The following is a 16,466-nucleotide window of genomic DNA, read 5'->3' on the forward strand; positions in this document are numbered from 1 at the left end:
GCAGACCTACAGCCCAGGACCAGCAAGGGCAGCGGGGACCCGGGAGAGCAGCAGAGGGGTGGTGTTCGTGTGAGCTAGAGTTGAGATCAGGACATTGAGAGCAGACCGGCACAAGGTTGCAACCGCGATCCAAAGAGCACAGGCTGCGGATGCAGCGGGTGGCTCTCCCCTCACCCCATTCTGGTGGCGTCACAACGTTCGACTGTAGCGTCACAATGGACTGGGGAAGAAGAGCCGCTGCAGCCAATCAGAGTGCTCGGCCGCAGGCTGGCTCTCCTCCCCTCCTCCCTCCTTTTTCTTTTCTCTGCTCTCAGTGATGACCAGCAGAGGAGGAAGAGAAACTGGAGGAGGAGGAGGAGGGGCAGGGCGGGAGTGGGTGGCCGAGGTTATAAATACCCTGAAGAGGAGCCCGCAGGCATGTCCTCCACGGAGGGGGCGCAGGCCCCAGGCCCGGGGTGCTCCCCGGGCTCTCAGCGGCTCTTCCAGGACCGGCTCAGCTGCGCCCTGCTGCTGCCGTTGCTGCTGCTGCCGCTGCTCCTGCTGGCCTGGGGGCTTCTACTGGGCCGCCAGCGCGGGGTGCCCCCAGGTCCCCGGCCCTGGCCGCTGGTGGGAAATCTGGGCTTCGTGCTGCTGCCCGCGGCGCTCAAGAGGTGGAGCTCGTCGCTGCCATCGCCTCTGCGCTGCGTCCCCAGGCCCCGGGAGCCCCGTCTGTCCAGCCCCCAGGTGATCCTGGCTCACATGGCCCGACTCTACGGCCCCATCTTCAGCTTCTACCTGGGGCCGTACCTGGTGGTGGTCCTCTGTGACTTCCACAGCGTGCGCGAGGCACTGGTGCAGCAAGCCGAGGTCTTCAGCGACCGGCCACGGGTGCCACTCATCTCCATCTTCACGAAGGAGAAGGGTAAGAGCTCGGGGCACTCAGGGACCGCGCCACAGGCGCAGGACGTGGAAGGAAGGAAGGAGCCCTGGCACTGCCAGGAGCGGCGATGGGGATGGAGAGGCACTGAGGGGTCCGGTGACACCTGCAGTGGTTTGGGAGCCGGAGGACCCTAGCTAAAGTCCTATCCTTATGGCCTTAAGCAGGGCTTTCTGGGCCTCAGTCTCTCCATATGGAAAACGAAGAGGTTGGACTACAGATGATCTCAGAGGTCCCTTCCAGGATCCTATGAGCCTGTGCCTCTTAAACTCCCAGAAGTACCATTGTGACACCTAGGCTGGAGAAGCTGATAGGCAGTCCCCGGAGTCTTCAGTGAAGGGAGCTTGCAAAAAGAAAAAAAAAATCTTCCTTCTCTTTCCACACCCATATCCTAGCCCCATAGGGGTGGGGAGAAGGAATGACTAGAGGTCACACTCCTTCTCTTCCCTACTGTCTCTTTGACTAATCTGCTCCAGATGGTGTGGTACCTCTGCCGGGATTTTCAGTGCAACTGAGGGGACGCTTTAGACTAGAGCCTTTTAGGTCTAGTAATACACTTCTTTTGGCAGTCTGGTGAAGCTTTTGGACTCCTCAAGATAATGTTTTTACATGTATAAAATAAAATATAGGGAATCCAAAGGAAACCAATAATAGCAAAATATAGTTATCAAAATATATACATTTTTAAGAAAACAAGCTTAAGTTAGTTACCCAGGTTGAAACCTCTGCTTTAAAAAAGCTTGTAAGATGAAACTGGTTGGAAAGTTGTAGGGATGGTGAAAGTAGTAAAGGAAACTCACTCAATCCCTGCACCAACAGTGATGCCCATAGTAAACATTACTCTTATCCATTTTCAGCAGAACTGGAACTTTCTGAAATTCTTCAACCCCTCCCCCCCAAAAAAACCCCTCCATGTTAAGTCATTTTTATAAATTTATCTGGAATGCCAGTCTGGTAAAGTGGATATAAGGAGCTGGCCTTAAAGCCAGGAAGACCTAGGTTCAGGTTTCACTTCCGGCACATAAAGTCTGTGTGACTTTGGAGAAGTCACTGGGTATGTGTGCCAGGTGGCCCTCTACGAATTGGTAGGAGGTCGAGCAGGTGATGATCTGCATAGAAATACCAATAAAACCACAGGAAGAAGTGATCATGTGAAATATTCTTGAGTGCAAATGCACCATGTTCACTTAGTACAGGTGTCCATAGATGGTTAAAGAACATATTTTATTTTCCTTCTGCTTCTGGGTAAGAAATTGTAAAAACAGGTGGCAAACTTAAAAAGCTTTTCTGTTCTGGCCCTGTTTGTTAAAGTATAACCAGTTAAGTTTGCATACATACTTATGGGTATAAGTAACAATGGTAACAGAAGCATCGAGGAGTAGAAAATATAAAGCTGACTTGAAGCAGCCTCAAGACTCACTGGAAAATGGCTTACAGACTGCTACAGGAGATAACTTTTATTCCTAATCACAAACTCCTTTCTGGCTTTCATTTTTTTTCCTTCCAGTTAGTAAACATTAAGCACCTATTCTGTGCCAGGCACTGCCCTTAAGAGTCTTCTTATCCCTAGCTTGGACCTTGACTTCTACTTGTCCCATACAAAGCAAATTTCTTGACCTTGGATTTTCAGTCCAGCTCAGCTTTTAAATCTGAAAACTATTGAATCAGGGCCACATTTTGTGGCACCAGTGGCATCCCAAAAACCTTTTCCTGTTGATCTCCATTTGGCTGTAACCCTCTTGGGTTAGTAATCATGTCCTGTGAGCTTTGAAATCTGTTTCATCCTCAGCTAAAACAACCCAATCAGAGGCGATCTGAAAGTCTTTGGGGAAATCAAAAGTAGCAGCTTGGAGGGTGGTGAGGGAAAGAATGGAGGGGGAGGGGGAGGAGAAGGAAAAGCTTGAGGGCTGGATGAAGGAGTTACTTCCCAAATCATGAACTTCATCTTAAGCAGACCATTGGTGTGGTAAAGTGGAAATATCCCTAGATTTGTAGTCAAAGGACCTAGGTTAGGATCCTAGATGTGCAATTTATTTACATTGTATGATCTTAGGCAAATAGCTTCACTTCTCTGGGTGTTAGTTTCCTAATTTATAAAATGAGGGGCCTGGACTAGATAATCCCTAAGATAACTTTCTAGCTCTAGCTCAGAATCTTATGAATTTGGGAAAGAAAAGAAAGGCCAGCAGCACTAAGCATTTATTTTTAAATCTTTTCTGTATAACGTCCCTTTTAACATCATCACTTAGCACAGTGCCTGGCACATAGTAAGTGCTTAATAAATGTTTATTGATTGATTTACTAGAAATACAAAGATGCAAGATTCCAGGGTTACAGGTTCTCCATTGACTATCATTTAATCTCTGTTTTCCCCAATTGTCTCAACTATAAAATGGGGATAATAGCACCTATCTCCCAGGGTTATTGTGAGAATAAATGAAATAATATCTGTTAAGCACTGTGCCAGGCACAGTGCCTGACACATAAGGGATGCTATATAAACTCTAGCTATTGTTATTATTATTATTAACAAGAGGATTGGTAAGGAAATAAATAAGGTAAGGATGTCCATTCAGAAAATGGATTTTTGTGAATTGAAGAAAATAAAAGTCAATTAAAATTTGAGACTATTTCAATACATAAGAAAAAATGGGAAAATACACACTCAGTTAAGCCAAATTGGGCATTTGAAAATGCTGCTGCTTAGCTCTTGAAAGCAAAGGAGGAGATCCAAATCTGACTGATAATGGGAAAATAATGAGTTCTAAATAATTAAATATTTGCATTTGATCTGACAGTGAAGAAACAAGAGATGCATTTAAAAGATCTATAAAATCCGGGAATACAAATTTAAGTTGAGGATGATGAAAGCAAAGACTATTAAAAACTGGAACATTAGGTTGGGGGTCATGTTTTTGTTCCGTTTTGTTTTGTTTTACAACTAAAGGAGTTGCTCAGAAATAAGAGACAAAGGGAAGGAACAAACAGGCACTTGTTTTGGAATGTGGGGTACATTTTCTTCCAGATATTTGTGATGGGAACTGGTCTCATTTGACATTTCTATAAATCAGAAGAATTGCACAGTGATATTTTCAGGTATCCAGCCAATGCCAAGATCTGGAAAGTGAAATTAATTGCTGGAGGAAAATCTTACTCTGTGTGAAAGGGGCAAAAGTGGAAGAACTTCATCATAAGCAAGTGAAATATTTAGGGGAAAATAAAAACTGATCTATTTTGCCTCAAGAAAGAGATCTAGGTAGCATTACAGATTGTTTGCTGATGATAATACACATTCTTGAAGTCAGTCAACCAGCATTTATTAAGCCCCTACTATCTGCCAATCAAGGCAGCTAGATGGCTCAGTGGATGAAAGGGTAGTGAGCCTGGAGTCAGGAAATTCAAATTCAGCCTTGGATGCTTTTTTTTATTTATGAACTGGACAAGTCAATTAACCTCTGTTTGCCTAATCCACTGGAGAAAGAAATGACAAACCACTCCAGTATCTTTGCCAAGAAAATCTCATGGACAATAGGGTCCATGGGGTCATGACTGAATGGCTGGACAAGAACAAATGTGCCAGGTACTATAAACAACATAAATGGAGATTATCTAGAGCAGGGCTACAAAATGATCCAGAGAAGAGAAGATTTTATAGTCTGAAAACATTAGGATTCCTCTTCAGTCTCAAGAGATGATATGCTACAAGATGTAACATGCGTTAAGTGCTTTTTAAGATGAACAAAAAATGTTTCTCATTATAGTTCCAGTTTTATCCTTAAATGTCCTTACAGTTAACATTTACATAGTGCTTCCTATGTGCCAAGTCCAGTGCTGAGTGCTTAACAATTATCTCATTTGATCCTCACAATAACCCTGGGAGGGAGGTACTATTATCATCCTCATTTTACACCTGAGAAAACTGAGGGAGGAAGTAAGTGACTTGCCCAGGATCACACAACTAGTAAGTGTCTGAAGCTGGATTTGAACTCAAGGTTTCCTCCAAAATTTGTAACTTTCCCCTTCAATCATTTTACCCAATCTGACAGGTGTAAAATGATATCTCAAGTTTATTTCAATTTTCATTTCTCTAATCATAATAATTTAGAGCATTTTTTCACATGATGATAAATTATTTTGATTTCTTCATTGGAAAACTGCCTGTTCATATGCTTTGACCATTTATCAATTAGAGAATGACTTGTATTCTTATAGATTTGATGAAGTTCTTTGTATATTTTAGATACGAGACCTTTATCTGAGAAACTGTCTATAACCCCCCCCAATTTTCTGCTTTTCTTCTGATCCTGACTATATTTGTTTCATTTGTACAAAACCTTTTTAATTTAATGTAATCAGAATTATCCATTTTACACCCCACAATTTACAGCAATAAATAACTAATAACTATCCAAATTAACTACAAAGGACCAATGAAGGAAGATGCTATCTGCATCCAGAGAAAGAAGCAATAAATAGAAGTATGTATAGAATGATTTCACACACACACACACACACACACACGTGTGTGTGTGTGTGTGTGTGTGTGTGTGTATTTGAGTCTAATGGTAGCCACTTCCAGGGTGGGGTGAGAAAAAAAGGGAAAAAATGAAAGTTACATGATAACTTTATTATATATTTAAAAGGAATAGCAAGTTGTACATAATAGATTTGCAGTTTCATGTGCAATCATCTTTTTTTTCCTATTCCATATTATGGAAATGCCTATTCCTTAAGTTCATAATAAAATAAATAAAATTTAATAAAAATAGGGGAAAAAAAGGAACTCAAGTCTTCCTAACTCCAGTCCCAGTGTTCTATCCACTGTGCCACCGAGCTGCTTTGGAATGGCTTTGTTAGGTAGGTGGGTCTCTTGACAGCCTATCTTTAAACTGATTTTGCTCTCTACTGCTTCTCACAATTTTGGGGAGCAGTATTTTTTCATCATATTCCACAAATTTCTCTGTAAGATCTTACAAATGAGTTTATATTCTAAACCATTTTGCCCTTAGCTGCCATACCTCCCCTCTTGGCAAGGAAACCAAATGTTTGCTGGCTAAGGTAATTTCCAGGCTCTTTAGGTCTCATTGTTTTGTTGATTGATTTACATTGGTTAAACTTCCTTCAGAAATGAGAATAATAATCTAAGTGTATCCATTTCCCTTGTCATCAGTTGCTTGTTCAAATAAGTCATCAACAGCTTGTTCAAATAAGTCAAACTGGAGTTCTCAAGACTGTCTCATTTTTATTCTTGTAGTTTGATACTGGTTTTGATATTTGCTGGCAGTGTTGTTATACACAAACAGCAATATTTGAGGGTGATTTCCATACCTTTAACCAGTTATTTTCCTGTCCATTAAAACATAATCAATTTCAGCTTTTTATAATAATGTTCAACATACCTAATGCCTCCAGACTTTCTTCTTGAAGAAATTATTCATTATTTATGGGTGTGAGGCTTCTAGATAATCTACAAGCCTTGGACTTCTCTCATTTCTACTGTCTCAAATAAGATGTATGTAAAACAATTGGTAAATTACCATATAAATGTTATTATTTTTATTTTGTTATTTCAGCTATTATTTTTATTCTCATGGGAAGAACCATTGAAAGAAAGGAATAGGGTAAGAGACTGGACCCATGATTTCAATGATATGGGGAACTCCCAGATAAGGAAACTCCTTCTACCAAAGCAGTTTGGCACTTTTCCTGAAACTTACAGTCCTAGTTGCCTAGATACTAAAAGTTTGAGTGATTTGCCCCAGGGTTATACTTCGAATATGTGTTGGAGGTGGGATTTGAACCTAGGTCTTCTTGACTTAAAGGCCAGCTTTCTGTCCGCCATGTCATACTCTTTCTTTCTGAAAGAAAGGAATAAAAGCATTAAACTGAGGAAGGTTGAGGTAGTATATCTTTAAAGAAAAAAATCCCCTATCTACCCAAATAGATTAAAATTACTGTTTCATTTCAGTTACTTAAGGGATCTGATTTCATTGGTTTAGGACTGTAGATATTCTGTTTATTAAGGCAGATTACAACTCCTTCCAAACCTTAGAGCATGATATTTGAGTTTCTAGAGTAGAAAAAAAAATATGAACATTTCATGGCCAACCCTTTGGTGATGAATCCCTCTGAACGTAGGCAGTTGGTCCTCAAAAGATAAACATGGACCTAGATATAAAAGATCATCTCATAAACAAATTAGAGGAACAAGTGAGAAATTACTTTTCATTTTTATGACCAAACAAGGAATACTGATGATCACAGATGATAAAATGTACAGTTTTATCACACAATTTTAAAAAGGTTTTACATAAACAAAGGCAATGCAGCAAAAATTAAAAGGGAAGTAGTTAACAGAAGAAAAAGTCTCTGCAGCAAGTTTCTCTGATAAAGGTCTCATTTCCAAGATAAATAAGGAATAAAATTTATAATAAATGTCTAAGAATAAGAGCCATTTCATAATTTGTAAATTGTCAAAGGACATGAACAAGCCATTCTCAAGGGACGAAAGCATCTATAGCCATAGGAAAAAATGTTCCAAGTCATCAGCAATTGGAAAAATCCAAATCAAAGTAACTCTGAGATTCCATCTCACACCCTTCAGATCAGCAAAGTTGACAAAATGTTGGAGGGACTTCAAGAGAACAAACATTAACGCACTGTTGGTGGAGCCAATCAAATGACCAATGAACAATTGTATAGAGCTAGAAAAAAATAGCAACAAAATTCATCTGGAAGAATAAAAGGTCAAAAATATCAAGGAAATATCAATGAAAAAAAAATGTGAAGGAAGATGGCCTAGCAATTCCAGATTTCAAAATATATTCAAAGCAGTAATCACCAAAACCAAGCTGGTACTGTTTAAGAAATGAAATGGTGGATCAGTGGAATAGATTAGGTACACAGTACATAGTGGTAAAATGACCATAAAAATCTAGGGTTTGATAAACCCAAAGATCCAACTTTTGGGGGTAAGAACTTATCATTTGACAAAAGTTGCTGGGTTAACTGGAAAGCAGTTTAGCAAAAACTGGGTATCAACTAATATCTCACACTATCAAGATAAGGTCAAAATGGATAAACGATTTAGACATAAAGGGTGATATCATAAAGCAAACTAAGCGAGCATGGAAAAATGTACTTGTCAGATTATGGATAAAAGAGTTTATGATCAAACAAGAGAGAGAGGAGATCACAGGAAGTAAAATAGATAATTTTGATTGCATGAAATTATAAGGCTTTTTCACAAATAAAATGAATGCAGCCAAAATTAGAAGGAAAACAGGAAATTGGGGGAAATTTTATGATAAATTTCTCTGATAAAGGCCTCATCTCTCAAATACATCTCAAATTTATTAAAAAAAATAAAAGCCATTCCCCAATTAATAAGTAGTCAAAGGATATGAACATGCAGTTTTCAGAAGAAGAAACCAAAGCTATTAATGAAAAAGTGCTGCAAATCACTACTGATTAGAGAAATACAAATTCCAACAACTCTGAGATATTATCTCACACCTGTCACATTGGCTAACATGATAGAAAAGAAAAATGACAAACTCTGGAGGGGATGTGGAAAAATTGGGACACTATTGCATTGTTGGTGGAGTTGTGAACTGGTCCAACCATTCTGAAAAACAATTTGGAACTATGCCCTTTGTTTGACCCAGCAAAACCACTACTAGATCTGTATCCCAAAGAGATCAGAGAAGGAAAAATGACCTATTTGTACAAAATAGAGTAGCTCTTTTGTGGTAGCAAAGAATTGGAAATTAAGGGGATGCATGTCAATTGGGGAATGGCTGAACAAGTTGTGGTATGTGACTGATACTATAAAAAATAAATATAAGAATAAAATTTTAAAAATGTAAGAAATGATGAGCAGGATGGTTTCAGAAAAACCTGGGAAGATTCATATGAACTGATGCAAAGTAAAGTGAGCAGAACCAGGAGAACATTGTACATAGTAACACCAATACTGTAAGGATGACCAACTTGAAAGACTTAGTTACTCTTTTCAAGACAATGATCCAAGATAATTCCAAAGGACTCATGATGAAAAATGGTATCCATCTCCAGAGAGAGAACTGATGAACTCTGAATGCAGACGAAGCATATGTTTTTTAGTTTATTTTTCTTGTTTTATTTGTGTCTTGTTTTCTTTTGCATCACATTTAATATGGAAATGTGTTTTGCATGACTTCATATGTTTAATTGATATCAAATTGCTTGCCTTCTCTAGGAAGGGGAAGGGAGGGAGAGAATTTTGAACACAAAATTTAAAAAAAGATAGTTAATTTTTTTACATATAATTGGGAAATATTTAACAAAATAAATAAAAATACATTTAAACAATAAAAATGGTAAAACATGCCAAATTATTTTCACTAGTCAAATTATGACTTTAAGAATAAAGTGGATTAACGTAATTAATCTTTCAAGAGTTGGAAGCAAGTTACTGGAAAATGTTAGATTTCATCCCTGGAATCAACCAACAAATATTTGAGTGCCTTGGACGTGTTTGCAGGAGACTCAAAGCACTGTTAGACAGGGTCCCTGACCTCCAAAAGCTCAGAAGCTACTGTGTTAATCCAAAAGGAAGATGAACTCTGCATTTGAAATGATCTCTGCTAACAAAAATGTCATACAAAATGATCTTATTACCTGTCTGTAATTAATACACAGTAAGGATAGGGCCTGAACTTGTGACTTCATGGTATAAGGAGCTCCTGGTGAGGAACTCTCTCTATTAATACAAAGCTGGCAATTTATAGTCTTAGAGAATTGCCTAAAGTACTGACTTGCCCAGGGTCACACATCAAGAACGTGTCAGACTTGGACCTGGGTCTTCCTGGTCATTCCCTTCTCCAGCTCATTTTACAGATGAGCAAACTGAGGCAAACAGGGTTAAGTAATTTGCCTGGGGTCACACAGCTAGTCAGTGTCTGAAGCCGGATTTGAACTCTGGAAGAGGGGTCTTCCTGACCCCAAGTGCAGCAGTCAATATAGCACTCAGATAGCTTCCCTATTTGAGAAGTTAGGACTTTGGAACATGACAACATCATAGCAATTTCCCCTGGCCATCCAGCCATTCAGAGTCCTATTAATTTTCATTCAACCATATTAAAACCTAGTGACCTTCAACTGACTTTTCTATCTTTTTATGGACAGTGATAGCTATTTGGAGGCCATCTCCAGTCATCCTGATCAATATCTGGCCACTGCACCCAGATGGCTCCAGGGAAGAAAATGAGGCTGGTGACTCGCACAGCTTTCCCTTACTTCAGTCCAATTCACTCACAAATTATGGCATCACCTGCCTGATGACACTTCAAGAATAAAGACAAACAACAACAATAGCTATTTGTAAGGGGAATGAACATTAGATTAAGAATCAGATGTGACATGTTCCAGTCTATTCTCTGCTACAGATCAGCTGTACAGCCTTGAGTAATTTCCCCCCCCCACCTCAGTTGTAAAATGAAAAGGTTAGACAAGAAGATCTACAGAGTCCCTTCCTGCTCTAAAACTCTGCGGTTCCAGTTAGTCCCTTTGTCATCTTGCACACAGTAGGTATTTCATAAAGGTTTTAAACATTGAATTAGAATGAACTGAATCCCTCCTTTCTAACTGCTCACCCACCACACACACACACACACACACACACACACACACACACACACACATTCACCTGACCAAACTCTTAAGTGTTCCGTGGCGCCTGCCGAGGTTGTCCACTGCATCCTGGACCACTGCCAGTCATCTTGACTTTTGTCCTGCCACTGGATTTTGATGACTCAGGAAGAGAGAGTGAGGCTGAGGACTCTGCACAACTCCCCCTCACTTAAATCCAATTCATGGGCAAGTCAAGACATCACCTTTGTAATGTCACTGGTCCTCTGAAAACAAAGGACCACCATCACCACCACCACCACCAACACCTGTAGTAATAGTGCTCATGTAGCCAGGGAACTGAGGTCATTTCTTTTATTCCTGAAATGTTTGACCAAATTCTTGTCTGAATACTTTGAAATACTAAGGAGAAATAGGATCTTAGATTTAGGAAGGGAAAGAAAATGAAGGGAGGGAAGGGAAGGGAAGGGAAGGGAAGGGAAGGGAAGGGAAGGAAAGGAAAGGAAAGGAAAGGAAAGGAAAGGAAAGGAAAGGAAAGGAAAGGAAAGGAAAGGAAAGGAAAGGAAAGGAAAGGAAGGAAAGGGAAGGGAAGGGAAGAGAAGGGAAGGGAAGGGAAGGGAAGGAGGGGAAGGGAGGGGAAGGGAGGGAAGGGAGGGAGGGGAGGGGGGGAGGGGGGAGGGGAGGGGAGGGAAAGGAAGCATTGAGGTCTAGTCCCCTCCACATACAGAAGAAGCAGTGGCCAAGAAAGGTTGGGTAACTTTTCCCCCAAGTGTCCCACGCAGGAGGTAAGTAGGAGAGTGGGATTTGAACCTGGGCTCTCCAACTTCTACCCATGGCTCAAATGTAGAACACATTTGAAGAAATAGCTGACAGGAGACAACAACATCAGCTTTTTTGAAGACAAGTATTGGTTTACTCGTGTGTAAAATGGGGATAACACCTACCTCTCAGAGATGATATGAGGAAAAAATGAGAAAAAATTTTATAAAGCACTTTGCAAACCTTAAAGTGCTATGTGAATGCTATTATTATTATTTTATATGCCTCATCTCCTACTAAGTTGTAAGGCTTTGGAGGTCAGAAACCGTCATTTCATTCTTTTTGTGACCCTTGGAACCTGTGCATTGCCTTAGTAGATAGTACATATTTGTTGAAATGGATTGGACTTCCACAAACTGTTATCATGTAGAGCTAGAGTTCCTTGCCCTCTCTCTCATCTATGACATTAGTCTTCTGTCAGGAAGAGAACTTCCGAGGGGGAGGGGGAGTAGGGAGTGCAGAGGGTAGTAGAGATTTAAAAAATTTTAATTTGTCAGAAATGTCAGGGTAGGCAGCAGAGCTGAGCCTTGGTCTGAGCCTTGTATTAGACCCATATTGGCATGTAAGCATGGGCCCAAGCCATCTGACCTCTAGGTGTCCTAGGCAGAGCTCTCTCATACTATGTATAAACAGTGGCTGATCTGCCTCGGTAAAAGGGATTTCCACACTGGGAATCCCTTGATCTGATGAAATCTCAGGCCCTGACCAAAACCAAAGAGAATGTCGGGAGGTCCTGAATACCAGAATGCTGACTATACTATCTCCTTATTTAGCAGTTTCATTTTGGTGTTGGCATCTGGTTATTTAAATAATTTTTAAGTACTTGTAGAAAAAAAATTGCAGAAGTCATTGATTTTTAAAATGTCAATAATCAGGGACCCATTGGGGTTCCTCAGAGGATAAATCTTTCTTTTTACTTCACCAGAAAGCATTGCTTAATAATTTATGTTGTTGTTCCATTAGATGGGAGATAGCTGAAGAAATTTACAGCTAGAAAAGATCTGGGTAGATTACTGGTTCTTACTCTATGGCCTGTCCTAGGAATAAAGCTGTTCCAATCCTTCTAAACAAGGTACCTACCTTGCAAACACTTATTATTTCCTCTCAATCTTTTATACAATGATCCCCATTACTCAGTATAAAAAAAAAAGAAACTGAACAATTTTTAAAAATCACGACAAATAAGTATAGGTTGGTTCATAAGCTCAGTCGATTTATTTGCCTTTTTTCCCCTAAAGAAAAAGGCTTAAATTAAGCGTGCCAGAATCATTTGCAAATAGTATAGAGTCTGGTCCTGTTATTTCATTGGTACAGGGAATTCTGAGGTGAGGAAAATACCAGTGCAAGTCAGGGCTTTCTCTGCAAGTCTTACAGAGTTGCCCAGAGTTGCCCAGGCAGCATGTATCAATGGTGGAACTGGAACCCGGGTCCCTGGCTCTATGGCCTGCTGTCTATCCACTGTACCACACCACCTTTCTGTAGATAATCTTATTTTGGTACAAAGTAATTTTAAAATATTACTTTGAAATTTCAAGGCCTGAGAGTTGTGGAATCAGGTAAAAAAGTTTTAAAATGTTTGCTATGGAAGGAGAGGAGGAGGGGAGGGAGGGAGGGAGAGAAAGGGAGAGAGAAGAAGAAGAAGAAGGAGGAGGAGGAGGAGGAGGAGGAGGAGAAGGAGATGATGATGAAGAAGAAGAAGAGAGAAGAGGAGAGGGGAGAAGAGGAGAGACAGAGAGAGAGGAGAAGAGGACCCCCTAGGAAGGAAATTCAGATAAGGAAGCATCGAGACAAAAGAGGAGCCATACAGAAAGAGAACAAATTCTAGAGTCAGAGGACTGTAAGTTCTGCCTCTGATGCTGACTACCTGTGGGACCTCAGGTCACTTAATTTTCCTTGGCCTCAGTTTCTTCATCTGTAAAACAAGGGGGTTGAATGAGACCTCTGAGGTCCCTTCCACCTTCAGCTCTATCATCCTTTGACTAGATGATTTCTAAGCTCCCTTTTAGGTCTAAATCTGTGATCTTATGATCCCTGCCAAAATAAAAAGCAGCATTTCTGTAATATTTTTAAGGTTTGCAAAACACTTTGCAACATTTCATTTTATCCCCAAAACAACCCTGTGAGGTAGGTATTGTTATGATCCCCATTTTACAAATGTGGAATCATAAAACTATTAAGTGTCTGAGGGTGATTTGAATTCAGGCCTCTTCCTGACTCCAAGACCAGTGCTTTCTTCACTAAACCATCTAGCTGCTGATAGGTGGATGAGCAGATCTACACTTTGTATTATTTTGTCTTATTCAGTGGAAAAATGGTTTTCAAAAGAAATGAGCTGGTCCAGAATTGAGTAGGATGAGGAGACTGTCTTTGGCAAATTGAGCACTGCTTTTCACGACCCCTAATTTCTTCTAGAAACAAAGGGTTGATCTTTTTAATATCCGTATTTTTTTCTGGTTGATACTGCAAGATCGTGAGCCATGGAAACACCATAGTCTCTGAAGAATTAAAATTGTGAGTCACCCAAAGAGTTGGGGAGAAGCATATGGTGGGCATGGTCAGACTGCAACCTCCTACCAGTGAAGAATTGTACAGACAAGGCATCATAGGCTTGGGACTGCCAAAGAATTAGGCAGATACTCACATAAGTGAAAGCAAGGAAATAAAAGCAGGCATTCAGAAAGTTGAGCATTGAAGTTCCAATTCAGTTGCACATGCAACATTAGCTCAGGTGGTATTTGCTTTTAAAAAAATATTTAGTATATAACAATAGCATTCATAAAATATATCTATAGTTAAATCCAGCCCTCTTTTCTGATTTCATGGACCACATCTCCATATAGTTTCTCCATCTGGTAAGAATACTTCTGATAATAATAAGTGTTATTGTCTTGTATCCCTTTATTAGAGGTATTACTGTAGTCTGAGGCTAGTTAACTCATTTACTTAGCGCTTAGATAGAACCCATCTTTAAAACAGCTAGCTAACTTCACTCTTTCTCTTAGTTACACAATGTAGCTCTCCCCCACTCCTCTTCACTGGCCGTTTACTGTCCTTGGTCACAAAGAACTGCTCATATTTATGTTACATAGTCTCAACTGGGTCCTCACTGCAGCAAGGCAATCCTTTTATACCTCCCTGATTGATTCACTACCCTGCTCACCACAGATGCTTTTCCAAATATTTTCATCTCTCCTCAAACCTCTAATGGCTCCCCCTTCCTCCATCCTGTCAGCTGAAAATCTCACCTCACATTTCACTTTAAAAAAATTAACGCCATTTGCTGAGAACTTCTCCCTAACCCATATTTCTCATTTTATATCACTCAGATGCCTTCCCTCACTATTTCCTCTCTCATCCCCAGTCCCACTCTTCCTAACTCTGTGAAGTCTGGCTTCCAACCTCATATGTAATTGAATCTGCACTCTCCAAAGTTACAGTGATCTCTAAATCACCAAATCTAACCTTTTTCCAAATCTTCATCCTTCTTGACCTCTCTGAAGCTTCGGATGCTCTTGATCACCATCTTTTCCTTGAATACTTTCTTCTCTCTATGTTTTGGTGACACTCCTCTCTCCTGGTTCTACTTGTACATGTCTGATCAATCCTTCTCAGTCACCTTTGCTGTATCTTCTTCCAGGTAATGTCCACTAACAACGAGTATCTCCCAAGGCTCTGTCCTCTTCTATACCATTTCATTTGGCAATCTCATCATCTCTCATGGATTCAGTATCTGTGCAAGTGACTCCTAGATCTATTTGTCTAGTCCTCACTTCTCTTCTGACTCCCAGTCTTGAATCTCCAACTGCCTACTGAATATCTCAAACTGGATGTCCTTTTGGAATATTTAACTCAAATATTCAAAACTGAACTTACAATCTTTCTCCTCAGACCCTCCCATTACTGCCAAAGATTCCACCATCTTCCTATACACCCAGGTTCCCAACCTAGGTGTCATAGTTGACATTGTCTCTAGCCTCTCATACAGAACCTTTGCAACATATACATTCCCTTTTCTTTTCTGACACTATGACTACCCTGGTGTAGGCCCTCATCACTTCATGCTTGGACTACTGTATAACCTTTCCTGCCTCAAGTCTCTCCCTATTCTACTCCATTAGGTCGAGAAGGGTCTTTCTAAAGCACAAGTCTGACTATCTGATCATCCTTCAATTCAATAACTCCAGTTGCTGCCAATTACTTTCAGGAGCCAATATAAATCATTCTGTTTTAGCATTCAAAGCCCTTCAAAACCTGGCTGCTTCTGACTTTTCTAGTCTTCTTATACCTTCCTCCCTTCCAAATGCTCAGTGATCTAGTGACACTGACCTCCTTGCTATTTTTCACACACAAGACACTTCATTCATATCTTGATTCCATGCATTTTCACTGAGTAAACTTCATGCCTGAAACTCATCTTGACCTCCTGGCTTCCTTGGCTTCCTTGACATCTCAACTAAAGTTGCATCCTCTTCAAGAAGCCTTTTCTGGCCCTTTCTTGACGCTAGTGGCTCTCTTCGGTTGATGATATATTTATCCTATATAATTTTTTTTTACTTAGTTGTTTGCATGTTATTTCATGAGGTTGTGATTTCCTTGAGAGCAGAGTATGTTTTGGACCTTTCTTTGTTTCTCCAATGCTTAGTAGAGTGCCTGGCACATTGTAGATGTTTAATAAATGTTTGTTGGCTTAATTAGAGCAAAAAGATGTAGATGGATAACTGAAAACCATCACTATTGATGGAAGTAACATGTAGCCATCCTTTCCTAGGGGTGAGTAAATAGCATTATCTGTTTTAAATGAATGAAAAAGACTACTGTAGTCAGGAATTTCTTTCCATTTCCCTAACCTAAACACTTTTTGCTACAATTTAAACCTAAGAGAAAGGAAAAATGGAAAAGAAAATCTCAAGAGAAAACCTGCTCACTGGCACCTAGATGATATCTCTTTACACATTTGGACTAATATTTTAAGTTCCTATTCATGGTTTGCTGGAACTTGTCATATGCTATCCATTTGTTGTTGTTAAATCATTTCAGTCACATCTAATTCTTTGTGACCCCATTTGGGGTTTTCTGAACAAAGATACAGGAGCAGTTTGCC

General features: G+C 40.1%; 1 protein-coding gene across 3 annotated transcripts in view; it reads left to right on the top strand.

Moving 5' to 3' along the window:
- The first annotated feature begins 365 nt into the window (after nucleotides 1-365).
- The window catches only part of CYP2U1 (cytochrome P450 family 2 subfamily U member 1), a 58,038-nt gene continuing 41,937 nt past the window's right edge, over nucleotides 366-16,466 (top strand). The window contains exon 1 of one of the 3 annotated variants that reach the window (XM_078148562.1): nucleotides 366-901. In XM_078148562.1, the coding sequence (XP_078004688.1) occupies nucleotides 418-901 (484 nt within the window). In that variant the 5' untranslated portion in view covers nucleotides 366-417. The remainder of the gene's footprint in view (nucleotides 902-16,466) is intronic. The other 2 variants (XM_021001353.2, XR_013484075.1) reach the window with 2 other exon arrangements.

Source organism: Phascolarctos cinereus, unplaced genomic scaffold (assembly GCF_003287225.1).
Source record: "Phascolarctos cinereus isolate Bilbo 61053 unplaced genomic scaffold, phaCin_HiC Scaffold_9;HRSCAF=440, whole genome shotgun sequence".
Classification (NCBI taxonomy): domain Eukaryota; kingdom Metazoa; phylum Chordata; class Mammalia; order Diprotodontia; family Phascolarctidae; genus Phascolarctos; species Phascolarctos cinereus.